This window comes from Salmo salar, chromosome 16 (assembly GCF_965601325.2).
Source record: "Salmo salar chromosome 16, fSalSal1, whole genome shotgun sequence".
Taxonomy (NCBI): domain Eukaryota; kingdom Metazoa; phylum Chordata; class Actinopteri; order Salmoniformes; family Salmonidae; genus Salmo; species Salmo salar.
This window is the reverse complement of record NC_138306.1, coordinates 50,245,352-50,272,499: the sequence shown is the minus strand read 5'-3', so window position 1 is coordinate 50,272,499 and position 27,148 is coordinate 50,245,352. Positions and strand designations below refer to the sequence as shown.

Below are 27,148 nucleotides of genomic sequence, written 5' to 3'. Positions count from 1 at the left end.
TGCACATTCATCTTCTGCACATCTACCATTCCAGTGTTTAATTGCTATATTGTAATTACTTCGCCACCATGGCCTATTTATTGCCTTAACTCCCTTATCTTACCTCATTTGCACTCTCTGTATTATTGACTATGTTTATTCCATGTGTAACTCTGTGTTGTTGTATGTGTCAAATTGCTATGCTTTATCTTTGCCAGGTCGCAGTTGCAAATGAGAACTTGTTCTAACTAGTCTACCTGGTTAAATAAAGGTGAAATAAATAAAAAAGATTGATGTTCTCAGATGATTCCTACAGCTGAGTCATCGTTGTTCTGTCTGTTGGTAATAGTGGTTCCTCTGATTGAGCGGAGTGCACCTTTGACATAGCAGTGGTAACTAAAAACTGACAGGGGAAACTTTATGCCTCAAAATCAGTTGGTTCTCATTGGAGAACAGCACCACCTAGTGGAGAGAATTGGAATGGGGACACATAAGTATTTAGGTGCATATTTTCCTAAACTTAGCTTAAACTCAACACATACAGTGTCAGTAATGATTATGCTTTATATGAAACATTACACAATGTTTTTCAGAGGGCCTAAGAGATATGTACTTATACACGTTGTACAAAACCATTAGTATTGAGTCTGCCAATATGATACAATCCTGCCATCTAATGGCTATTCTATACTATAACGTCAGAAAACCTTTCCATCAAATCAAGAGAATGAAGAAATATTCCATACTAATTGTATGCTTCTGCTAGTAATCTTTGACCTGGTCAATGGTATTTAATACAGTACTAGGAGTAGTTCTCCATATACCACAGTGCTTGGACTGAAACTGGATCTATATGCGTGCAAATCTGGATTTAAATAATGAATGTATTGTAAGATGTATTTTTTTACTTTTGAAGTCAGGATGCAGCCTCTAATGAGCATTGAACAGGCTGCCTCCAATTCAATCTCCCTGGCCACGCCTCAAATGGCACCGTATTCCCTATATAGTGCACTACTTCTGACCAAAGCCCTGGCCAAAAGTAGTGCACTAAATAGGGAATAGGGTGTCATTTGGGATGCAGCCATGCCTCCAGTGACATGTGACCTGGGCCCTGTCACAGCCACACAGCTGATGGCCCCGGGCACTTTGAAGAGCTATGAAGAGTTCGAGAGAGAGCCACAGCTCTACTGCGCAGTAGGTCAGAACTGGTTAACTCTCCATCCCCTCCAATTTCTACCCCCCTCTCCCTCTTCTCTCGCTCTCTCCCTCTCTATGAGCAACAACAATGGCGTCATTCAGCCCTCCAATAACATGTGATGACAGTGGGTTCAACGCTGGCCCGTGCCCCACTCCTCCTCTTCTTCTTCCTTGGTAATGAGGCTGGCTTCCTGCCCTGCACCTGTGCTAGCTGCTAGCTGAGCCCTTCATAAAGGGCTTAATGGAGGCGTTTTCCCTCCAGGGCCATGCCCGGGCACTGACCTGGGTCACCCCAAACACACAGCTCTTCTCAGGGGCTCCACTCCACTACCTTTGTGTTGACTGATCCCCAGCCTGTGAGATAGAGAGGTTCCATACATTGTCATGTGTTATTGCTATGCTGGCTTTTCACCACTTTGTCCATATTGTTAAATGTGCTTAGTGAAGTGCTTTCATTTGATAATTTAACCAGTTTATTCCTTTTTTTTGTTACCAACTTTTTATTATTTATTTTTGACCACTTTTTTAGTGAGGGTTTCAGATCACAGACAGGCAATAATATAACAATAGTATATATCGTAGTTGTATAAGATCACCTTGTTCTCAACTGGCCTACCTGGTTAAATAAAGGTGAAATACATTTTTTTGAATAAAAATATATAAAGAAACAAAAAACAGTAGAAAATTCATGTTGTGAACGCATCTATGCATAAAACGAAACATCATGGGTAACTCATCTTATGATTGTAAAATTGTTTGTGTGACCAAGGCACACGTGAATAGAATCACCCTGCTGTATATCAGTATTCGACACAGATATTCAAAATACAATTGATAAATTCAAAGATGATTACATTACATGAACTCATAATAAGCTTTTGACCTTTTCGACTGCTCTATTGAATGTATCTAATGTTGTTTTCTTGGCGCTGTTCACATGAGCTATGGAGAACTCTAGTGAAAGAATGTCAAGGAAGTTTTGTTGCCATTGAGTTATGCTGAGCTTATGTGGAGTCTTCCATATGGTCACTAACATTATTTTTGCCGCATTCAGTCCAGACAACCATACTCATTTCTTGGGTACTATAAGAGTCAGTCTTTTCATACAACATCTGTGCTTTGAAGGAATTCCTCTCTGAGTCATCCCCATACACATTATTGTAATGAGTAGAATAATTATTTGTCTATTTCAGATTACATAACTACCAGTGTACTGTGGTAACAGTATGCTGTGTTTTCCCACTCATCGTCTCATGATGAACCACCTTTCATTCAACTCTAGCACCACCTGCTGGTGTGGAATGACAGTGCACTTAACATACTGCTGTACGGTGTCCATATTAGGACAGCCTCTGTATTGATACTACCAGTGTGTATTTATCTGAAGATGTGTTACAGACATGCAAAACCCTCTGATCAAGCCTCCCTCAAGTTTTGTCCCTAAACTGGCACACCTGATTTAATTAGTCAACTAATCATCAAGCCATTGACTAATTGAATCAGGTGTGCCAGTTTAGGGTTAAAACAAAAATGTGAAATGTCTGCGGGGGACCCACAGGAGAAGGTTGGGAAAACCTGCTCTAGGCAGTGTTACCTAGGGAAGGGTTATAGCTACAGCAGCGTTTCCCAAACTCAGTCCTGGGGGCCCCAAGGGGTGCACGTTTTAGTTTTGTTTTAGTTTTGAGTTACATGCTACAGATGTGCAATGTAGATGGCATGCTGTGCACCTGTGACCAGTTCTAGAATCAGCAGGAAGCTGATACAGATTAATTTGTTATGTGAAAGGCTTGTTAGTTTGGAAATGCAGTATATAGCAACAGTCCAAGTACTCCATCGTGGCCTAGATTCAGTCAGATCCAGAGTTGACCGGCGATAGCCAACACCTGCATAGCTGATGTTTTGCTGTGTCGGAGGTGTTACTGGAGCTATTGATCACGGAGCCACAACTGTCCCACTCACATTAGAAGTTCAGAATGAGAAAGTGGAGCTATGCGGATATCGGCTAAAGCGGATGTGATTGAATAGACCCCCTAATGTTCCTTTTGATTGGATTACATTCATTAGGAACCTCATTAGCCGACGCCAATGGCAACAGCTTGTCTAACTGGGGTCCAACACATAATGAAAGGACATTACATACCACTTTGCAATTTACATACATTTAAAAACATTGACATGAAGTGTGTGTGTGTGTGCATCTATCAGTTGCACATACATGTCAGTACATAGACACAACAAGTAGGTCACATGGGGGAGAGGCGTTGTGCCGGTTTGCTGTTCACTTGCGCTATATGAGATGGAAGGGAGGTCCATCCAATCATGGCTCTGTATAATACTGTACTTTTCCTTGTATTTGTTCTAGACCTGGGGACTGTGAAAAGACCCCTGGTGGCATGTCTGGTGGGGTAAGTGTGTGTGTCAGTGTTGTGTGTAAACAATTTGGAATTTCCAACACATTTTCTTGTAAAAACAAGAAGTGACGCGGTCAGTCTTTCCTCAACTCTTAGCCAAGAGAGACTGTATTAATATTATTATTCATAGTATTAATATTCATATTTGTATTAATATTAGCCCTATGATTACAATGAAGAGCAAGACATGCTGCTCTGTTCTGGGCCAGCTGCAGCTTAACTAGGTATTTCTTGGCAGCACTTGACCATATGACTGGACAATAATCAAGATAAGATAAAACTAGAGCCTGCAGCACTTGCTTTGTGGACTGTGTCAAAAAAAAGCAGCGCTTTTATCTTTATTACAGACGTACCTCTCCCCATCTTTACAACTATTGAATATACATGTTTTGACAGTTTACAATCTCAGGTAACACCAAGAAATGTAGTCTCCTCAACTTGTTCAACAGCCACACCATTCATTACCAGATTCAGCTGAGGTCTAGAAATGATTTGTACCAAATACAACGCTCTTAGTTTTAGATGTTCAGGACCAGACTGCAACTCTTTGTTAAGGGTTTCAGTGACTTCATTAGCTGTGGTTGAATCATCAGCATACATGGACACACAGGCTTGTTTAAAGACAGGTCTCTTTTTTTAAGAGTTTATTTTGTTTGTATATATTTTTTTACATCAGTAGACAATGCAGAGAGAGCTTTCTGCGCAACTCAATATCAGGAAGGTATTCCTAATATTTGGTATACTCAGTGTACAGTAGATATTGTATTGGCATTCAACTATTAGATGAGTATGAACTAAGTAGGCCTGTTCACTATGAGCAATAATTACACCAGCACAGAAAATATCTTTATGACTTACATAACGTGTTACTGTATTAGACTACTCCTGGGCTGTTGCACCCCAAAACATCGGCTGATGTAAAAAGGGATTCATGAATACATTTGATTGATTGATATGTTTGTGTTCATTTAATTTTCAGAAAAGATGACTAACATTCCCTATTTTCTTTCACCTTACCCCATCACTAGGGCCCTTTGTATTGCGCAATCATGTGACATAGCAGTTTTTTTTTATCCCGTATTTAAAGCCTTATCCAGAAATGAGAATTTCACCAAAAATGAAATCAATTGTCTGAGGATGGAGCTGGACCATCTGCCCCCCCCCCCCTCTGATCACAGACCCACAGTCTCTGTCACCTTGACTGGCCTCAGCGTGATCTCCTTCCTGTAGGAAAAGTGAGTCAGGTTGACCCGTGTGTACGGCCTCTCCCTGCGCTGGAGCAAGCTGTACAGAGACAGGGTGAACTTAGCCAGCACCAGGGTGCAGCCTATCTCCACCACCAGCATGGCTGTGTAGGATATCATCTGGGCCCTGCACTGCGAGGCCTTGCTCCAGGCCTGGCGGGTGTAGTAGGAGGGGGACGGGCGATGAGAAGGTGCTATGTTGGGACAGCTGAAGATCCTTGGCTTGGTCAGTGGCTGTGTTGAATCTCTCAGGGTGGTTCTTGTGATGGTGGTTGTTGGGATAGTGGTAAAAAGTGTGGTGGTGGGTATTGGGGTTGAGACAGTGGTTGTGGTTGTGGCTAAGGTGGTTGTGGTAGGATCTAAAGTGGTGGTTGTGGTAGGGGATAAGTTGGTGGTTGTGGTAGGGGCTAAGGTGGTGGTTGTGGTAGGGGCTAAGGTGGTGGTTGTGGTAGGGGATAAGTTGGTGGTTGTGGTAGGAGCTAAAGTGGTGGTTGTGGTAGGAGCTAAGGTGGTGGTTGTGGTAGGGGCTAAGGTGGTGGTTGTGGTAGGAGATAAGGTGGTGGTTGTGGTAGGGGCTAAGGTGGTGGTTGTGGTAGGGGCTAAGGTGGTGGTTGTGGTAGGAGTTAAGGTGGTGGTTGTGGTAGGGGCTAAGGTGGTGGTTGTGGTAGGGGCTAAGTTGGTGGTTGTGGTAGGGGCTAAGTTGGTGGTTGTGGTAGGGGCTAAGTTGGTGGTTGTGGTAGGGGCTAAGGTGGTGGTTGTGGTAGGGGATAAGTAGGTGGTTGTGGTAGGGGCTAAGGTGGTGGTTGTGGTAGGAGCTAAAGTGTTGATTTTTGCGGTTGTGGGTAATGTGGTTGTGGTCAGTGCTGTGGTTGTCCTTCCGGTGGTGGGAATCAGACTTGTGGTTATTAGTGAGGTGGTCACAATGGTGGTTGTAGTTGGGGTGGTGGCTTCAGTTGTTGTGGCCATTGTGGTTGGCAAAGTAGTTGTAGTAGGCTGGGCGGTTGTAGGTGGCTGAGGGGTTGTCAATGTAGTTGTGACTGTAGTAGTGGTCATGGTGGTTACAAGTGGTGTGGTTGTTTTGGCTGTCGTGGTTGCTGTGGTCATTGTGGTGGTTGTGGTGAGTGAAGGGATGGTGGTCAGAGGAGATACAGGACATATGAGCTGGTCCTCTTTGAGAGACATGATTTCTTGTCCTTTTAAATCCTCCGGCTGGTTACAGATCTCAGGAGACATAGACTTGATCTTGCCAGGGTTTGCCTTCATCCAATTGAAGAGGGGGACCATCCTGCAGTCACAATGCCAAGTGTTGTTGTTTAAATAGACTTTGCTGAGTTTTGGTAGGGGGTCAAATATATCCTCTGGAAGAGTCCCCAGGCTATTGTGAGCCAGTCTAAGGGTGGTTAGTGATGTCAGCTTTTCAAAGGTGTTTGCTTTCAATGATTTGATCTGGTTGTATTGAAGATTGAGTTCTGTTAGCTTCTCAAGGCCCTCAAAAGACTCTTCAGATACGGCGAACAATTGGTTGTTAGACAGATCCAACTTCTTGAGTTTCTTAAGAGGACTAAATACTCCCTGAGGAAGACTGGTAAGACTGTTTCGACTGAGACTCAACTCAGTCAGTTTGGGCATCTCTCCAAAGAGGACAGGAGGTAGACTTGCAAGTTTATTTCCATTTAGTGTCAATGTTTTAAGCAGAGGAAGGCCCACAAATATCTCTGAAGGCAATTCAGTCAACATGTTATTGTCCAAAAGTATCTTGTTTAATTTGTCTTTGTGTGGGAACAAATGAGCTGATATTGAAGTGATTTTGTTACTATACAGAGCGATCTCCTTTAAATTGGATAAATGTTCTAACATATCGTCAGGAATGGCGGTAAGTTGGTTCCCATAGAGCCTCAGTACCTCCAGTTTGTGCAGCTTTGAGAACAGGGCGGAGGACACAGAACTGAGGTTGTTTTTGGCCAGATGGAGGATCCGAAGGTTTTCTATGTCATCAAATGTCCCCTCCTCGATGGTGTCAATCTCGTTTATGTGTAACTGGAGTTCTCTCAGTTTCTTAAGGCCATCAAACAATCCTTTCTCCAGACTACGGATCTTGTTGAGTTTCAGCAGAAGTTCTTCCAGGTTGTGCAGGTCTTGGAAGACGTCTACAGACAAGGATGTTAGTGGGGTACTGGAGATCTCAATATGCTTGAGTTTGACCAATCCCTCGAAAGCACCGTTCTCTATGGACACGGTGGGGGTGGTGATGAACTCTATCTTTTCCAGACTCGGGTTGGTGGCGAAGGCCCCCTTTGGGATGACAGTGATGTTACTTTCCACAAAGAAGACCTCTGTGACACCTGCTTTCAGACTTACTGGGATCTGTGACACTTCCTTGCCGAAAACATACTGGTTTTCTTTGGGGCAGTCGGTCTCCTTCTCACAGGACTGAGATGAACACCCAATCAGTAAAGGCAGAAGACAGATGAAGGTGTGTCCTCTAGTCATTTTTCCTGAAAATATATACAACTTTTCATGGAAAGATTTTGTTTTGATATTGCAATTAACTTTATATATTCACCTTTGTATTACTGATTCAAGGAGAATAGTTTGAAAGTTAACAGAAAGCTTACATGCTGCATTATTCAAGATAGCCTATGAAGCCCTGAAGTGATACCTGCAGCAAAACGGTAAATGCTAAGCAGAGCAGTGACAGTATACTGTACATGCTAGTCAACTAATACATGTAATGCTAAGTGACGTCTGACACAAAAGGAAACAGCCATACCTGATGATTTCCTCTCGTCTTGAAGCTTATAACCGACAGAGGCGATTAAGACAGTTATAGAGAGAGTCAGGCAAACACACCATTTTATAGTTTACTCCTGTTAATCAGCTTATCTAAGTCCCACAGCATGCTTCTAGTGTGCTATCATGGGGCGTGAATAGAGAACCCTCTGCTTTCAGAGATAAGAAGGAACAGAGGCGTGAGCCCATAGAACACACTTTGGGGGGGAGGGGCTATAGTAAAATGATGAAGCTAAATGGCACTGGTTTTATGGTTTTGGGCTAGTGCACAATTTGTGTCCTCTAGTACTTTATTCTATATTCTTCCTAGTTTCTAATCATCACACACACACGCCAGTGTCCATATAGATTCAATTAGAGTAGCTGTGGTTTTTGTTTTGTCATGTTAAAGTTCAGTTGAAATGTTGAAGTGATTCAGTGAGTTCCAGAACACACTATGAGATACAGGATACAGTGGCACTGAGTCAAAGGTCACTGGTCTGATCTAATGGTACTGCTACAGAAGTCACAGACACACATCACATGCAGCAGGGGAAATCATTCCTCTTTAAGCAGATTGGTTCAGAGAATGAATAATAATGAATTGACGTATTCATAAACTAGCAGGTTCATAAAATGGTAGGTAGAAGAGCAACCAAAAAAAGTGTTAAACAAATAAAAACATAATTGATATATGACATTCTTCAAAGTAGCCATCCTTTGCCTTGACAGCTTTGCACACTCTTGCCATTCTCTCAAACAGCTTCATGAGGTAGTCACCTGGAAATCATTTCAATTAACAGGTGTGCCTTTGTTAAAAGTTAATTTGCAGAATTTCTTTCCTTCTTAATGCATTTGAGCCAATGGTTGAGAGAATGCCAAGAGTGTTCAAAGCAGTCATCAAGCCAAAGGGTGTTTACTTTGAAGAATCTAAAATCTAAAATATATTTGGATTTGTTTAACACTGTTTTGGTTACTACATGATTCCATAAGTGTCATTTCATAGTTTTGATGTCTTCACTATTATTCTACAATGTAGAAAACAGTAAAAATAAAGAAAAACCCTTGAATGAGTAGGTGTGTCCAAACCTTTGACTGGTACTGTATATTTTTTTGATACTCCAAGGGGTCACACAATTTAAAATCATGATAAAAAATGTTTTATCCTTGGTATGACCTTCTTAATACAATTCCATATGGCTTAGTAGACCCCCCCCCCCCCCCCCACACACACACACAAACTGTTATGTGTTAATGTGGCATGAACACAACCAGTCATTATGTTTACATAATGACTGTCCAGACAGCATCAGATACATGGGCGACACATATTGAGACAGAGGGGCGCTGTTTCCCTGTCCAGACAGCATCACATACATGGGCTACACATATTGAGACAGTGAGGTGCTGTTTCATTCGCTCGGATGCTTTATCTGAAATTGAAGCGACTTTTTGTCGGCGTGCTTCTCGGTCAAATATTGTCCGTCCCAATATTTTATTTGACTGGGCCAGGAGGTATGGTAGACACTGTGACACTGCATGTTTGACACAGGGCCACCATTTGACACAGGACCAGCATTATGGGAGGGCCTTAGAGTGGCCTGGCCCGCCCATAATGCTGGCCCTGTGTCAAACAGGCAGTGTCACAGTTTTCCCCAGAGGAGAGGGATTGATGCTTATGCAACGGGAATGTATTGTAATATATTGCTGCTAATACATTATACATTTTACGATGTGAATCACTATATTGTCACGAACCGGCTCAACGTTCGTAACAAAAGGGAGACAACGTGGAGACAAGGAATAACAAAATATATATTTATTAACTAAAGTAACCTATATACAAATAAACCATAGTGTCTGCATGGAGAGAGTCTCCCCCATGAATGGGGAAGTGGTGTATTTATCCTGGGACACACCCGGTCCCAGGTGTTTCCCATGTAGCTGACGACCCTCCCAACTCCGCCCACCGGCATCCTAATAAGGAAACAAGAACAAAGAGAGAGAATACAGCAGACAGAGTGGGAGGGTCATCACAATATTCTATTCAATATTCAAATGTATTGTGACTTATGTACCATATAATAATGTTATTGTTCAATTCATCGGTTATTTTGAAGAGAAATTGTCTTCAATAGGCCAATGCTGTCAGAAATGAAATGATCGGTACAAGGCCTACTATCTTTTTCCATAATGAACACAAGTGATTAAGGCCTATTCTTTATGAGCAATTTCATGTAGCCTGGGTAGGTATATTACTGGCCATGTCATTTTTGACAGCATTGGCTTCTTGAAGACAATTTCTCTTCAAAATAACTGATGAATCCTGTTCGAATGCTAGAATTAATTTAAGGTAACCTGTAATTAGACATTCATAATTATACCTTACCATTGTTTTTGTAAACTCTCATTCATTCATTTGTTTTTGTAAACTCTCATTCGTTCATTGCCAGCTGGAGATACCAAATATTTATTTGTATCTGGTGATAAAGACAAACCTATACCACATTCCCGTCACTCACAGACTTTTTTTCTGTTCAGCTACCCAGCTAGCTAGCTACATTTGGTCTGTCTGACTAGCTAGTCAGCTAATACTCCGTTTTTCCTGATAGTATAGCTATTGTCTAGGTTAATGTGTGTTTTCTCATTGTAATGTGTTTATTTTCTAGGTACAGTAGCTGTGTGACAAATAACTAGCCTAATACTATTTAGGCCTACTATTTTAGCCTAGTTAGCTAGTCAACTAACCTTGCTTTAGCCTCTGAATTTTATGATTTGTGAAATTTTGTTGAGCTTGACAAATCAAATATGACTTATTATGTGTCTACTAGATGGGAGTGTTTTATAGTCTACTCTAATGAAATGTAAAACCATTGGTTGATTTGTGACCCACTGCAATATACAGTTGAGATAAGTTTTACATTCCGCCGCTAAATACCATCAGCGAGCATTAGACACATGGAATGTACAAGGATAAAGTCAGAATCTCGCCTACGCACAACCACTGGGTGCCAAGGTCATTGCAGAGCTCTTAATGTGAACCCCAGCCAACCGCATCATGAAACCTGGCATAAACCCATCTGATCATGAATCTCTGTTGTAGCCTACTCAGAATGCAATCCAAATTTGATTAGTGTGTTGACTTCTCACTCCAATAGCCAGGCTTCAGTTTTCCTGAAGATGTTTGTGATGTGCAACTTGATCAAATACTGATGAAGAGAAGTTGAATGCCCTCACATCAATTGAACACATTGTTGTTGTTAAAATTTAATTTTTAACACACTGTGCCACACAATGAACCCTTGTCTCTTAAGCATTTCAGAATATCACTAATATGTAGTGTATTTATTAAATAATACAGTCAGTCATTTTACTTGATTTGTGTGTGTGAAGCAGAACCACTTGCTATGAGATGAAACCAGCCTACAGTGCATTCGGAGAGCTACTTACATTGTGATATTTAAGACATTTTCTAAAAACCTGTTTTTGCTTTGTCATTATAGGGTATTGTGTGTAGATTGATGAGAAAAAAACTAAACAATTTAATCCATTTTAGAATAAGGCTGTAACGTAACAAAATGTGGAAAAAGGGAAGGGGTCTGAATACTTTCCGAATGCACTGTATATCTATGAATTACTGCAATAAGTCTTGATATAAAAATTACACAATAACAAGCCTAATTTCAGTTAGTAAATCATAGAAAGAAAGCTTTACTTGAAAATCAACAGCTATGTGATTAGATATATGTTGAACATTAGATTTGTTCAGTATGAAGTATTTGTCCAGTATTGAGAAGAAAAACATGCATGGCATTTTGTGCATACCATCCATGCCATTTTGTGATTATTGTTACAGTTTATGATATCAAAAAAAAAAATTGTGCAAAACATCAGACCACAGCAAGCTTGCTAAAGAGCTTCAAGAGGGACTTAGCAATCATATTATGGAATCCCAATCAGAGCCACTTATTCCATCAGAGTGGAGTTTCCCAAAAGTCAGGGCCAAGCTCGTCTGTCCTTGGTCATGGGTTCTTAATAGAGACATGATGGGTTCCTGTGCTTACATGTTTGGGAAAAACCACATCAGAAGGTTGTTTGCTCTGGCATGTTCAGCATTACTGTACAGTACACCTCCTATGTGGTTCTCAGGCCTCTGGGCCAGTCTAGATGACTGAGTTGTTTTTGTTCCTGCGGCCAAGATTGCGGCTGCCTCTCTTGTTCCTCCTCCAACAGACGCAGCAGACGATGAGACTGGTGATGACGGCGGTGCAGACCACCGCGGTAATAATGATCTGCGTGTTCCTGGACACGCCCTCTCCGTTCCCCCGTCCACTGCCGGTGTCCTCCCCTTGCTCCTGGGTGGGTGTGGCCTCTGCAGCAGGAGAGGGGGTGCTTGTCTTGGGAGGGGGGGTGTGGGGTTTCCTCCTCTTCTCTGTGGGGGCGATATCAGGGACGGCTGTCGTAGTATCCTGCATCAGCTCGTCGTTGGTCAGGTTTGCTATGCTGTAACCGCTCAGGGCAGAGGGCGTGAGGCACACCACAGCACTGAGGTTGGTCTTGGTGGGGTGCCGTGTTAGCCAGTCTCGCAGTGGCACAATGTCTTGGTCGCACCTCCAGGGGTTGTCAGCCAGCAGCACCTCCTTGGCCACCGTTAGGGTGCTGAGGAGCTGTGAGGGCAGGTTGGGTAGGGAGTTGTTGTGGAGGACCAGCTGGCCAAGTTGGGACTGGCCCTGGAGAAGCCCTGCGGGGAGGGATCTGATGTAGTTGTGCTTGAGGGAGATGTTGACCAGCTTGGGCAGCCCCTGGAAGGTCCCTTCCTGCAGGCTGGTGAGGAAGTTGGTGTGCAGGGAAACTTCCCCCAGCTCGGCCAGCCCACTGAAGGCCCTGGGGGACACAGAGCTGATCTGGTTCCGGCTCAGCACCAGCAGACGTAGCTGGGTCAGGTTGCTGAAGGTTTTGTCCTCCAGGCGTGTCAGCCGGTTGTCATACAGCCACAGCTCCTTCAGGGCCATGGGCCCAAAAACCCCTGGGGACAGACTCTGGAGCTCATTCTCATACAGGGAGATCTGGGCCAAGTTTGGGAGGTTGAGGAAAATCCCCTGTGGGAGGGAAGTCAGCCGGTTGCTGGAGAGATAAAGCTTCTGCAGGCTCTGCAGCTGGGAGAACAGGTTAGCGGGGAGATGAGTGATGTCGTTATCCTGCAGAGAAATCTCCTCCAGGCTCACCAGGTCATCCAACGCTCCAGCAGGGATCTCCTTGAGAGCGTTTCGGTTCAGACGCAGGGATTTGAGATTTCTCAGGCCCCTGAAGGTGTCCCTTGAGAACTGACTGATGTTATTCCTGGCTAGGGAGAGATGCTGCAGCTCAGTGACGGAGCGAAAGGCCTCCTCAGGTACAGACGTGATGAGGTTCTTGCCTATGTCCAGGTTCCTAAGAGCAGTGAGGGAGTTGAGCCAGGCAGGGCGGAGCACCAGGAACTTGTTGCCGCTCAGAGTCAGAGATTCCAGCTTCACCAGATTTAGAAACAGGGCCTCAGGCAGGTCTTTCAGCTCAGTGCCGGTGAAGCCCAGGGCACCCAGGTTATGACTGAGGTCAAAGGTGCCAGGGAACACCTCTCTGATCCCAGTGTCTTTGACCACAAAGATGCCAAGGGCCTCGGCAAAAGCAGCCAAGTCATGGGGTTTGAGAGTGGTAATGTTGGTGTTGGAGATGTAGAAGTTGGTGGTAGAGCCAGGCACTGAGGACGGGAACTCTGTGATTGACCTGCCTTGACAGAGGATTTTGCTGTCTCTGCACTGGCATCCATCTGGGCACACTCCAAGAACTCCACTGATGGAAAAGAGGAGGAGAAAGGTGTGGAGGATGATTGACAGGTCCATTGATGCTAGAAAAGAGGAAGAGGGGTTAGCTTTGTTTGATGTCATGCACACACAAGCAAATTGTCAAGTTTATAAAGCAGTATGTGTTTGCACGTGACACTAAAAAAAAAATCCACAAAGTAAAATAAGATGTAATAAATAAAATGAGTGAAGTGAAAAATGCGTCAGACAAATAAAGCTACATCATAATTTCTTGAAATAATGTTTTGTAAAATTGGTTTTATGTGGATATAAGACCATGGGAAGGTGCAGGCCAAAGAGACCAGCCTATTGTCTAGTACTGGAATCTTAAATCTCTGTTGACTTAGGGGCAATCGGCAGTTGCTATATCCATTTTTTGTACTTATCAATTAATGATACACTACATAACCAAAACTATGTGGACATCTGCTCATCGAACATCTCATTCCAAAATCATGGGCGTTAATATGGGGTTGGTTCCCCCCTTGCTGCTATAACAGCCTCCACTGTTCTGGGAAGGCTTTCCACTAGATGTTGGAACATTGCTGCAGGGACTTGCTTCCATTCAGCCACAATACCATTAGTGAGGTCGGGCATTGATGTTGGGCGATTAGGCGTGGCTCGCAGTCAGCGTTCCAATTCATCCAAAAGGTGTTCGATGGGGTTGAGGGCAGGGCTCTGTGCAGGCCAGTCAAGTTCTTCCACATCAATCTCGACAGACCATTTCTGTATGGACCTCACTTTGTGCACGGGGGAATTGTCCTGCTGAAATAAGAAAGGGCCTTCCCCAAACTGTTCCCACAAAGTTGGTGGCACATAATCATCTAGAATGTCATTGTATATTGTAGTGTTAAGATTTTCCCTCACTGGAACTAAGGGGTCTAGCCCATTCCATGACAAACAGCCCCAGACCTTTATTCCTCCTCCACCAAACTTTACAGTTGGCACTATGCATTGGGGTAGGCTGCGTTCTCCTGGCATCCACCAAACCCAGATTCGTCCGTCGGACTAGCAGATGGTGAAGCACGATTCATCACTCCAGAGAACGTGGTTCCACCTCTTCCAGAGTCCAATGGCGGCGAGCTTTACACCTCTCCAACCAACGGTTGGCATTGCACATTGTGATCTTAGGCTTGTGTGCTGCTGCTCGGCCATGGAAACCGATTTCATGAAACTCCTGAAGAACAGTTCTTGTGCTGACCTTGCTTACAGAGGCAGTTCGGAACTCGGTGTGTGTTGCAACCGAGGACAGACAATTATTACTCGCCACGCGCTTCAGCACTCGGCGGTCCCATTCTGTGAGCTTGTGTGGCTTACACACTTCCCAGCTGAGCTGTTGTTGCTCCTAGACGTTTCCACTTCACAACAACAGCACTTACAGTTGACCAGGGAAGCTCTAGAAGGGCAGACATTTGACAAATTAACTTGTTGAAAAGGTGACATCATATGATGGTGTCACATTGAAAGTCACTGAGCTCTTCAGTAAGGCCATTTTACTGCCAATGTCTGTCTATCGAGATTGCATGGCTGTGTGCTCGATTTTATACACCTACAAGCAACGGGTGTGTCTGAAATAGCCAAATCCACTGATGTGAAGGGGTGTTCACATACTTTTGTATATATATTGTATGTAACCATTGATTCTTGAAGAATATAACTTATAAATGCCTCATGGGCTTAGATCAACTGTGTCACAAAATATAAGCTTGTTTTACTCCAATGTTTGTAAACAAAGTAAATGTAAACAAATAATAGCCTCAAAAAATGAATAAAACTATAATGTTGATATCATAGATGGTCAATCCTTGCATCTGTCCATGAATTTGAGAGTGGTTAAATTTCTCCAGCCCCTCTCCTCAGCTTTTTATCCAAACAGGGGAGGGGAGGGGATGCGCTTTGTTATTGTTTCAACTGCTTAGTCCCCATTTAATAGTACTTCATCGTTGGACAGAATGGGACTGTTCACCTGATATAAGTATCACACCTTTCTATTCAAACGAGGGTAAACCAAAAGTACAACCATGCATTCATAGTTTACAAGAAACTGTGTGAGATAGACTACATAAGAATGGGATGTTTTGGTTTTCATGTTTCTCTATCTTTGATTGGATCCACAATGGCTGTTGTTTCCAGGGAAAAAGGGATTATGTTGTGTTGATCTATGTGGTTGGTATTTAATAGGAAGTTTTCAGCATGAAATATCCTTTCCATATTATTTGATATATTTTACTATGTCAATATGTCTTTGTTGTTAATGTTTTGCAGCCAAACTGGCGGCAGTTGTGAAAAAAGACAACAGTTGGAAGAGTTGTAGAGTTCATTGAAAATAATGCCATTGTTGATTAGATGTTCACTTTTCAGGCTATTTTCTCTAAACCATATGGTCTATCCACTAGAAACTCATGGATAATATGGACACAGATATAAAAAAAAATGAATAGTATGTACGAATACATTTTTTAAAAGTTATTCAAGTATTATTTAGCTAAATTACCATAAATTGCCTGTTAATTACCAAAATTACAGAAGATTCCGGTAACTTTGATAAATCACCGGTAGCTTTGCAACCCTAGTTAGCAGACCAAATCAAAATCAAAATCAAATCAAATCAAATGTATTTGTCACATACACATGGTTAGCAGATGTCAATGCGAGTGTAGCGAAATGCTTGTGCTTCTAGTTCCGACCATGCAGTAATATCTAACAAGTAATATAACCTAACAATTTCACAACAACTACCGTATACTCACAAGTGTAAAGGAATGAATACGAATATGTACATAAAAATATATGAATGAGTGATGGCCGAACGGCATAGGCAAGATGCAGTAGATGGTATAGAGTACAGTATATACATATGAGATGAGTAATGTAGGGTATGAAAACATTAAGCGGCATTGTTTAAAGTGGCTAGTGATACATTACATCAAGATTGCAAGATGCAGTAGATGGTATAGAGTACAGTATATACATATGAGATGAGTAATGTAGGGTATGTAAACATTATATAAAGTGGCATTGTTTAAAGTGGCTAGTGATACATTTAATTACATCAAGATGGCAAGATGCAGTAGATGGTATAGCGTACAGTATAAACATATGAGATGAGTAATGTAGGGTATGTAAGCATTATATAAAGTGGCTAGTGATAAACTGATTACATAAATGTTTCCATTATTAAAGTGGATAGAGTTGAGTCAGTATGTTGGCAGCAGCCACTCAATGTTAGTGATGGCTGTTTAACAGTCTGATGGCCTTGAGATAGAAGCTGTTTTTCAGTCTCTCGGTCCCCGCTTTGATGCACCTGTACTAACCTCGCCTTCTGGATGATAGCGGGGTGAACAGGCAGTGGCTCGGGTGGCTGTTGTCCTTGATGATCGTTTTGGCCTTCCTGTGACATCGGGTGGTGTAGGTGTCCTGGAGGGCAGGTAGTTTGCACTCGGTGATGTGTTGTGCAGACCTCACTACCCTCTGGAGAGCCTTACGGTTATGGGCGGAGCAGCTGCCGTACCAGGCGGTGACACAGCCCGACAGGATGCTCTCGATTGTGCATCTGTAAAAGTTTGTGAGTGTTTTTGGTGACAAGCCAAATTTCTTCAGCCTCCTGAGGTTGAAGAGGCACTGTTGTGCCTTCTTCACAACGCTGTCTGTGTGGGTGGACCATTTCAGTTTGTCCGTGATGTGTATGCCGAGGAACTTAAAACATTAAACTTTCCACCCTCTCCACTACTGTCCCGTCGCTCGAGTAAGTGCTTCAAGTAAGGAAAATTAAACCACCTCAAATGTTGTTAGGAAAAACGTCAAAAATAAGTGCACTACTAACATGTTAGTAATTGAACGAAAGGTGAAAAGTTGCAAAGTACCAGTAAAAGAAGTGCAAAATTCAACATAAAATATAAAACATTTAAGTGTGGCTTAGTTCACCACCAAGTGCTGTAGTTGGAGGATGGCCACGCCAAAGCCATAGTAGACTGGTTGACTGCAGCTGTCTGGGGCTGTGGACTGTTAAAATTGTTTATAATGACAGAGGAGGCAGCTTTTACAACCCACTGGGCACAGACAATTCAACGTTTATTCCACGTTGGTTCAACGTCATTTCTTAGCAATTACATAGAAACAACGTTGATTCAACCAGTGTGTGCCCAGTGGAAAAGTTCTACCAATATTATGGTCCTTTTGGTTTTGGGCTCTCTCCATAAGGACCCTGGTTTGTTATTAAAGTCAAATGGCAGCAGAATGCTATTTTCTGAGTGGCTAGGACGTATTAAAACCTCTACAGGATTGGTGGGTTCCCCACAGGACAGTTGAGCTAATGTTGGCTAATGCGATTAGCATGAGGTTGTAAGTAACAAGAACATTTCCCAGGACATAGATATATCTGATATTGGCAGAAAGCTTAAACTCTTGTTAATCCAATTTACAGTAGCTATTAAAGTGAAATAATACCATGCTATTGTTTGAGGAGAGTGCACCGTTATGAACTTGAAAAGTTATTAATAAACCAATTAGGCACATTTGGACAGTTGAACAGAAATGCAATGGTTCATTGGATGCAATGGTTCATCGGATCAGTTGAAAACTTTGCACATACACTGCTGCCATCTAGTGGGGCAAAATCTAAATAGCGTCTGGGCTGGAATAATACATTATGGCCTTTCTCTTGCATTTCAAAGAAGATGGTACAAAAAAATACAAAAAAATGCATCTTTTTTTCTTTGTATTATCTTTTACCAGATCTAATGTGTTATATTCTCCTACATTCATTTCACATTGCCACAAACTTCAAAGTGTTTCCTTTCAAATGGTATCAAGAATATGCATATCCTTGCTTCGGGTCCTGAGCTACAGGCAGTTAGATTTGGGTATGTCATTTTAGGCGAAAATTTAAAAAAAGGGGCGGATCCTTATTAAGATGCAAACAGAGTCTTTCCGAGGAAATGTATTTCCAAGGCAGCGTGTTTGTCCTTCCATTGAACACAGCCACAGAGGAATTGTTTTTATTCAGGCCATGTATTATTATTTTTAAATAAAGAACATAAAATCGTTCCTGGTGTTTCCCCAGATGTTACCCATTTGAATACATTTTCAGTTCAGTTAGTATGTAGCCTATTTGCTTAGAGTTATAATAACATAGTTATAGTTTATTATCAAAATATCGGTGTCATATCATATGACTGCAACTAGATTTTGATAACTTTTGTCCTCATCAAAACATAGCAAACTGTGTGGGTGTGTATGTAACATGCTGCTCCCCATGAGACATAATGACAACATTTTTACATTTTTTACATTTTAGTCATTTAGCAGACGCTCTTATCCAGAGCGACTTACAGTAGTGAATGCATACATTTCATACATTTTTTTTTTTCTGTGCTGGCCCCCCGTGGGAATCGAACCCACAACCCTGGTGTTGCAAACACCATGCTCTACCAACTGAGCTACAGGGAAGGCCCTTGGTCAGTATTGACTATAGCAGCGGTATAATGGCAAAATCGTTCCCTGGCTTTATCTCTGACTCTGAGGCAGATGTTTCATCTGAAGAAACTGTAGTTGAACATTATCCTATCGCAGTTCCCCTTAAAGTGTTGGGAGGGAAGACATGACAGACATGATTTAACAGCACCATTGGCCAGCAGATGGCATTCTGCTCTTTCTGCGGGATTGTTTCTCTTTTGGTTGCTTTGTTTACGCGCTGTATGTATTTAGCGCTAGTGCGTGGTTTTGCGCTCACTGTGTTTTGTCCCCTGTGTTTGGGGCACTTTGATTTTTGTGTGCGCTCTGTTCGCTATTTGTGGTGGCTGGTGTTTTGCTGTGTCGTGCATTAAATAGCCATCACCCGTATCGCTGCTTCCTGCGTCTGATTCCTCCTCCACTACGCCCAAGCATTACACACAGAATAATCTGAAAACGGTGTCTATTTTGTATGCCTCTTCTGACTCCTCAGCAATATTCAATTCTTAAGGTCCCTATTTGAAAGAGCTCTGACATTTAAAACCATGACTCCTCTTTGATATAATCTGTCCCAGTTTCACCAAACCACAGTCTGGAATGGGCTGGAACTTTCTACAGTATAATGGCTAAAACATTTCCAGTTCACCATTAATTGCTAAGATTTTTTTCCCCCGATTTCCCAGGACTGAATTATCAGCAATTTCCCTTTCACAAAAGATCCTTCCAGCAAACAGGAGGGTGAGAATATGTGGAAAGTTACACAGACTAACAATATCACAAAGGTAATAGAAAGTGACATGAATTATGATTTATTTTCAAAAGTTCCTGAAAAAATCTGTTATGGGCTGAAAGTGGAGTTTCAGTTCTCTTCAAATACAAATTTCTATTCAGATTCCCACATCATTTGCAAACAGTAAGACCCCAAAATAGTACCTTTTTTATTCAACTAGGCAAGTTTGTTGTTTACAATGACGGCCTACCCCAGACAACGCTGGGCCAATTGTGCGCCGCCCTATGAGACTCCCAATCACGGCCGGATGTGATACAGCCTGGATACGAAACTGGGACTGTAGTGACACCTCTTGCACTGAGATGCAGTGCCTTAGACCGCTGCGCCACCCGGGAACCCATTTGAAGTTATTCAAGTAGGGTCGCAGCCCAATGATTTATTGATGGTTACAGAAAACCACACTTAAACAGTCGTCTACTTTATAATCACAATGATAGCTTTGGTTTTGCTTGGACAATTACTTCACAATAAAGTTTAGAAAACACTTGACGATTATTAAGTAGTGTCCTGCTAACTATTGTAAAACAAGATGCTGCAGTCTTCGTGGTAAAGAAGAGCTTACCTTGTACAGTACTTGGCAGTGGAGTGAACTGGGAAATGACTTGGTGGGGGCCGTCTGTTAGCTTTTATCCTCTCTCGTCACTATGCCTCTTCTCTTCAGACTGTCTGATATGATTTAATTAGAGATTCCAGTCTCGTCCAGAACCACACATCATCACATTGTTCTACTCTTCGTCATCAGGTCCATCATCCTCATCAATATTTCCCCCCTTGCTTGCAACGCCCTGTGCTCTCTCTCTGTCATACTCTCTCTCACACATTTTTGGGAAGTGTGGTGGAGGGGAAAGCCCCACCCTTTCTGTAAAAGGGCTGGGTTTGTATTTGTGTGAGTGTGTGCTTGGGATTATTTGCATGCAATATGAATGTATATACTGTATAATTCAGGACTGTTAAGAATGTAGGGAGGCGGGATGTGTGTGTGTATGGGACTTTATTGTTGTGTGTCTGCACGAGCATAAGTTTGTATGTGTGTTAGACACTGACATTGAGCTTTCGGGATGGGTAGGAGGGGCTGCCCAATTTACTGATGACCAAAAGCCTGATCATGTTCCCCACATAAGAGGGGCGGGCCGAGGGGTTCTTCTCATGCATTGCTCAGAGGCGTACAGAAATACTAGCCTAGGGATCAATCCCAACAGATAACCACTGTAACTGGAATGACTTCAGAACAAAAATGTCATAGTCCTTGAGTGGCCCAGCCAAAGCCCAGACTTAAATCCCATTGAAAATCTGTGGAAAGACTTGAAGATTGCTGTTCACCACCGCTTCCCATCTAACTTAACAGAGCTTGATGAAATCTGTAAGGAAGAATGGGATAAAAATCCAGATATGCACGCTGATACAGACATACCCAAGACAAAGCAAAGCTTTACTCGCCGCCAAAGGTGATTCTACAAAGTACTGACTCATGGGTGCGAATACTTATGTAAATGAGATGTTTCAGTATTTCACTTTCAATAAATTTGCAAAAATGTCTAAAAACATGTTTTCACTTTTTGTGTGTACTGTAGATGGTAAAAAAAAAATATGTTCTGAAGGCACTGTAGAGAAAGGAGGGTTTATATTCACATATTATTCTTGTTAACATTCCGCTGACTGTTGCTGTAAAAGGGAAATCCATTTGTTTTACGACACAGACGCAGAGCAAGGGCATGGATACCCCCACTTCCCCCTGAAACAAGATTGCAAGGGTGGAGTTAACATAATTCTCAGAGGGTCCCGGCAGCACCCAAGACATTTAGCATGACCAGCATTGTCAAAATACAGATGTAAATGATTACCACTAAGTAACACTTAACTAACCGTTTGCAAATGCTTTGGGAGTTTTTTTTCTGGTGCAGTTTAGGGTTGCAAAGGTACCGGTAATTTACTAAAGTTACTGGAATATTCAGTAATTTAGGTAATTAACAGCTAATCTATGGCAATCTGTGGTAATTTTGGTAATGTATACTTCAATAACTTATCATATAAACTATAGAATAAATGTTTTATGTCTGTGTCCATATTGTCCATAAGTTTCTAGTGGATAAACCATATGGTTCAAGAGAAAATAGACGGATTAATTTTTTTAAAAGCATCTAATCAACAATGGCATTATTTTCAATGAACTCTGCAACTCTTCCAACTATTGTCTTTTTTCCCAACTGACACCAGTTTGGCCACAAAACATTTACAACAAAGACATAGAACCATACATTTGCCCTAATGACCCAAAGTACTCGTTACATTTTGAATGCATAGCAGAACATTTAGAAATGTACGCACTTATAAAGAGAATACACGGTCATCCCTACTGCCTATGGTCTGGCAGACTCATAAACACAAATGCATCTTTTGTAAATAATGTCTGAGTGTTGGAGTGTGCCCCTGGCTATCCGTACATTTTTGAAACAAGAAAATGGTGCCGTTTGCTTTGCTTAATACAAGGAATTTTAAGTGATTTATACTTTTACTTTTGATACTTAAGTATATTTTAGCAATTACATTTACCCTTGATACTTAAGTATATTTAAAACCAAATACTTTTAGAATTTTACTCAAGTAGAATTTTACAGGGTGACTTTCACTTTTACTTGAGTAACTTTCTATTAAGGCATCTTTACTTTTACTCAAGTATGACAATTGTCGTCTGGAATGGAGGACCAAAACGCAGCAGGAATGTGGATGCTCATCTTGTAGTTTATTTTAAATCAAAGAGAACACCAAAATAACAAACAAAAAACGAACGATCAACAAAACAGTCTTGTCAGGCATAGACACGCAAAACAAGAGACAATCTCCCACAACTACAAACACACCCTAATATATAGGACTCTCAATCAAAGGCAAATAGACAACACCTGCCTTCAATTGAGAGTCCCTACCCCAATTAACTAAACATAGAAACAGATTCACTAGACTAAACATAGAAATACATAAACATAACACAGTGCCCAAAACCCCCGGAATACATAAATCAAATGCCCTACTAAATCAACCACCACCCCGAACCACATAAAACAAATACCCTCTGCCACGTCCTGACCAAACTACAATAACAATTAACCCTTCTACTGGTCGGGACGTGACAACAATTGGGTACTTTTTCCACCACTGGATACACCGAATGTATTTCAAAATAGAATTGAAGTACTCTGAAACACCCAAAGAGTGTTGCGAAAACATGTAAAAGACAGCATCAAAACACAAAAATAATGTTCTGCCAGACTGTCTCTCATACAATCAAATCGTTTTTAATTGAAAATGGTTTATAACATAAATATTGATTGATGATGATCTCTCTAATATGATAACACATTTTTTTAAAGACACTGGGAATTGAATACTTTATATATATTTAACTTCCTTCCTCTTAGGCCATGGGCACAATGTATGAATTTATGGTTTTATCAGAAATGCTGTTATAATCATTGACCAGTACGGAGAATTAAGTAAAACCACAAGTCCAAATCCCCATCTCCATACATGGCTAATTTTGGAAAGGGACAATTTTAGCTAGCTAGCCACTGTAGGACAACAACACAACGACATGCAACAATTCAAGTTGTTTTTGTCAATTATTTATTGCTCTCAATGTGATGTGATTGGAGTGAAGCCAAATGCAAACTGGTTTCCCTTGACACTTTTTTTTTTGGCGCACCAGGACCATTCACAGTTGGGCTCACTTAGTTTAGCTCAACGCTGATTGATTATTATTTTATACTTTTTTTTTAAATCAAAGGAGGCCAAATGCTAGCTGGCTACCCTTGCATTCAATGCTAAGGGGGCGGCAACAATGCCATATTGTTTTTGACCAGATAGCAACAGAATATATATATATATATGGCCTACACAGAGAGGAGCTGTTTCGCTCGCTCTGCCACTTGCGAATTGGAGGAAAAATAAAGAAACACATTTAATATTTTTCTTAGTACATCTTTGGGGGGAATCCTGGCTTCCCTTGCCATCCATGAATACACGCCACTGTACAGAGGTCAATGCTATGGGTCTGTATGAGCCCGAGTGGGTGTCACGGCTGTCGAAAGGAGCAGACCAAAGTGCAGCGTGGTTGTAGTTCCACATTTTATTAAATCCGTGAAACTTTGCAATACATAAATAACTGAAATTACAAAACAACAAACCGTGACGCAAAGAGAAACAAACACTACTCAAAATATAATAACCCACAAAACCCAGGAAGAAAAACCCCTACTTAAATATGATCTCCAATTAGAGACAACGAGGACCAGCTGCCTCCAATTGGAGATCAACCCAAAATCTCCAACATAGAAATAGAAAACTAGAACTTAACATAGATATAGAAAACATAGAAAAAAACACAAAACACCCCCTGTCACACCCTGACCTACTCTACCATAGAAAATAACAGCTTACCATGGTCAGGACGTGACAGTACACCCCCCCCCCCCCCCCAAAGGTGCAGACTCCGAATGCCACTGAACAAAAACACAAAAACAAAAGGGAGGGTTGGGTGGGTGGGTAACTCCTATCTATGGCGGCTCTAGTGCAGTCCACATAACCTCATCCTCCAGCAGAGGAGGCGGCTCCGGTTCAGGGCATAACCCCCGCTCCACCCGCTGATCCCTCTGCTTTAGTACCACCGGACCGTGGATCGTCGTCGGAGGAACCGGACTGTAGATCGTCGCTGGAGGCTCTGGGCTGCAGGCCGTCGCTGGAGGCTCCGGACTGGGGAGCGTCGCTGGAGGCTCCGGACTGGGGAGCGTCGCTGGAGGCTCAGGACTGGGGATAGGCACTAGAGGTCTGATGCGTGGGACTGGCATAGGTGGAGCCAGACTGGTAACATGCACCTCAGGGCAAGTGCGGGGAGGAGGCACAGGACGTACTGGGCTGTGGAGGTGCACTGGAGGCCTGGAGCTTATGGCTGGCACAACCCGTCCTGGCTGGATAACCCCCGTGGCCCGGCAAGCGCGAGGCGTTGTGACAGGTCGCACAGGTTTGTATTGGTGAACTGGGGGTACCGTGCGTAGAGCTGGCGCAGGATAACCTGGGCCGAAAAGACCCACCGGAGACCAGGAACGCTGAGCAGGCACACTCCTTCCTGGCTGAATGCCAACTCTAGCACGGCAACTGTGGGGAGCTTGCACCAAGCACACCGGGCTGTAGCTGTGCACTGGTGACACAGTGCGCCTCCCCGCATAACATGGTGCTTGCTCGATCACTCGCCCCCCACGGTAAGCACGGGGAGTTGGCTCAGGTCTCCAACCTGACTCTGCCAATCTCCCCGTGTGCCCCCCCAAAACATTTTTTGGTGGCTGTCTCTCGCACTTGCCTCGTGGTTGGTACAGCGCCTCATAATAATGCCGCTCCGCCTTTGCTGCCTCAATTTTCTCCTTCGACCGGCGATACTCCCCAGCCTGACTCCAGGGTCCTTCCCCGTCCAGAATTTCCTCCCAGGTCCATTTCTGTTGCTCCTTGGCACGCTGCTTGGTCCTTTGATGGTGGGTTATTCTGTCACGGCTGTCGAAAGGAGCAGACCAAAGTGCAGCGTGGTTGTAGTTCCACATTTTATTAAATCCGTGAAACTTTGCAATACACAAATAACTGAATCGACAAAACAAAACGTGACGCAGAGAGAAACAAACACTACTCAAAATATAACCCACAAAACCCGGGAAGAAAACCCCTACTTAAATATGATCTCAAATTAGAGACAACGAGGACCAGCTGCCTCCAATTGGAGATCAACCCAAAAAACTCCAACATAGAAATAGAAAACTAGAACTAAACATAGATATAGAAACAGAAAAAAACACAAAACGCCCCCTGTCACGCCCTGACCTACTCTACCATAGAAAATAACATCTTACTATGGTCAGGACGTGACAGTGGGATACTTATTTTCCAGCTGCCGGGAACATCCCCTCCTCCCATACTGTATTCATTAACACCAGAACCTCCTCCAGTACCTCTTCCAGTACCAAATCATCCAAGTATTTAAGTTGTTCATAGCATAGCCCATCCCTACCCGGGGACGTATTTTCTCCTCCTTGTATCGCCCGGCGCAGATCATTTATTGTAAAAAAACATGTTGCTCGGGTCAATATTGTCATAGTTAGGCTCAAGCTCACCATCTCTGTATGACATCATTATGGTCTGTGTCATAATTCCCTCCTCCCCAAAATGATCTACACTGTGGATTGCAACAATCTCTCTCCATCCTCCAACACCGACATTTCCAACCGTCTGTAACTCCCTGACATTCGCCGAATCACCACCCACACTTCACCCACTGATGTATTGGCCCCCAATTTCCCCCAATATTTCCTCCAACACTCCTGCTTAGCTTCGTTAATGACCTTCCTCGCTACTGCACATAGCTTTTTATTGTCCACCTCTGAACTCTCTATTGAATATAGTCTCAGGACCCTGTATGCTACATTTCTAGCACAAAACTCAGCACCACAGTCCTTGTTCCACCAGGGCACACTGATCCATGTCTCAGGAGGCAATTTCTGTCGGATAGTAAGCGCAGAAACTTGATTTATCATTGAACACGGATTCATTCCATTCTTCAACGGAGCCATCGCTATTAACCTTACTCACTCCTTCTGCACATTTCTCAGCAAATTCCTCCCATTGAGCTTTTCCAAAGTCCTGGGATCTAGGTTTTTCATCCACTTCCACCAACAGTTTTCTGCCAAACCAGCTCAGAATAGAGAAATTGTCGCTCCCAATTGAATACCGGTCCATTACATCCGAATCGCCTCTTCTTGCTAGATCCCCCGATGCCAGCGTCAGATCAATGCATGATATATTCACCCTTCCAATCTGAAATCTTGTTCGCCATCTATCGTTTAATCAAACTAATCCATAGTTATCGAAGAATTTTCAATAACTTCCCCGTTCCGATCCATCTTTGTATTGCGCCTCAGCGGGTTGTGTGCATTAAAATCACATATGCATATCACAGGAGCCTTGACCGCAGCCTTTATCTCATCAAGCGCCCCAATCTCGAGCACAAGGCATGGGTTGTAAAAGTGAATTACTGTAATTTTACCCTGGACAATCCACACTTCAACCACTATACATTCCAACTCAGTTCTCAACATTACTCTTCCAACCTGTACCCCTAATTTCAGAAACATTTCACTCCCACCCCCCACTCTCTCTACCCAATCAGCCCGTATGGCTATATACCCAGGCAAAACAAAACCTAAACATAGTTTCAACCACATTTCCTGCACACCGACTATCTCAGGCTTATCCTTAAATATATCCACAAACCTCTTAAATTTTGCCCATTACAGATTAAACTTCTTGCATTCCACTGCAGCATCATAAACGTCAGTGCATATCATCCGGTTCGGACACATCCCCAACCCCGCCGTTCTACGGAGCCCCACCTCTCCTCACTGCCTGTACTGTATGTAGGAGTGTAAACTCACC

The 27,148-nt window shown here is 42.7% G+C and overlaps 2 protein-coding genes across 2 annotated transcripts; both read right to left on the bottom strand.

The window, feature by feature from the left end:
* Window positions 1-4,216: 4,216 nt before the first annotated feature.
* On the bottom strand, window positions 4,217-7,737 carry LOC106574087 (uncharacterized). The gene is made up of 2 exons (XM_014149632.3): window positions 7,602-7,737; window positions 4,217-7,326 (listed from the first exon to the last, which is right to left on the bottom strand). The coding sequence occupies exon 2, from the start codon at window positions 7,319-7,321 to the stop codon at window positions 4,760-4,762; it is 2,562 nt and encodes an 853-aa protein (XP_014005107.2). The 5' UTR covers window positions 7,322-7,326; window positions 7,602-7,737; the 3' UTR covers window positions 4,217-4,759.
* A 3,101-nt stretch (window positions 7,738-10,838) lies between these two features.
* On the bottom strand, window positions 10,839-20,501 carry LOC106574088 (leucine-rich repeat-containing protein 15-like). Its single transcript, XM_014149633.3, has 2 exons — window positions 20,244-20,501; window positions 10,839-13,484 (listed from the first exon to the last, which is right to left on the bottom strand). Exon 2 carries the CDS (start codon window positions 13,477-13,479, stop codon window positions 11,764-11,766), a length of 1,716 nt encoding a protein of 571 aa, XP_014005108.1. The 5' UTR covers window positions 13,480-13,484; window positions 20,244-20,501; the 3' UTR covers window positions 10,839-11,763.
* Window positions 20,502-27,148: the final 6,647 nt, after the last annotated feature.

What these genes read in the sequence shown, in the direction of transcription:
- LOC106574088 (XM_014149633.3), bottom strand. Translation starts at nt 13,479, where the DNA reads ATGGACCTGTCAATCATCCTCCACACCTTTCTCCTCCTCTTTTCCATC.
- LOC106574087 (XM_014149632.3), bottom strand. Translation starts at nt 7,321, where the DNA reads ATGACTAGAGGACACACCTTCATCTGTCTTCTGCCTTTACTGATTGGG.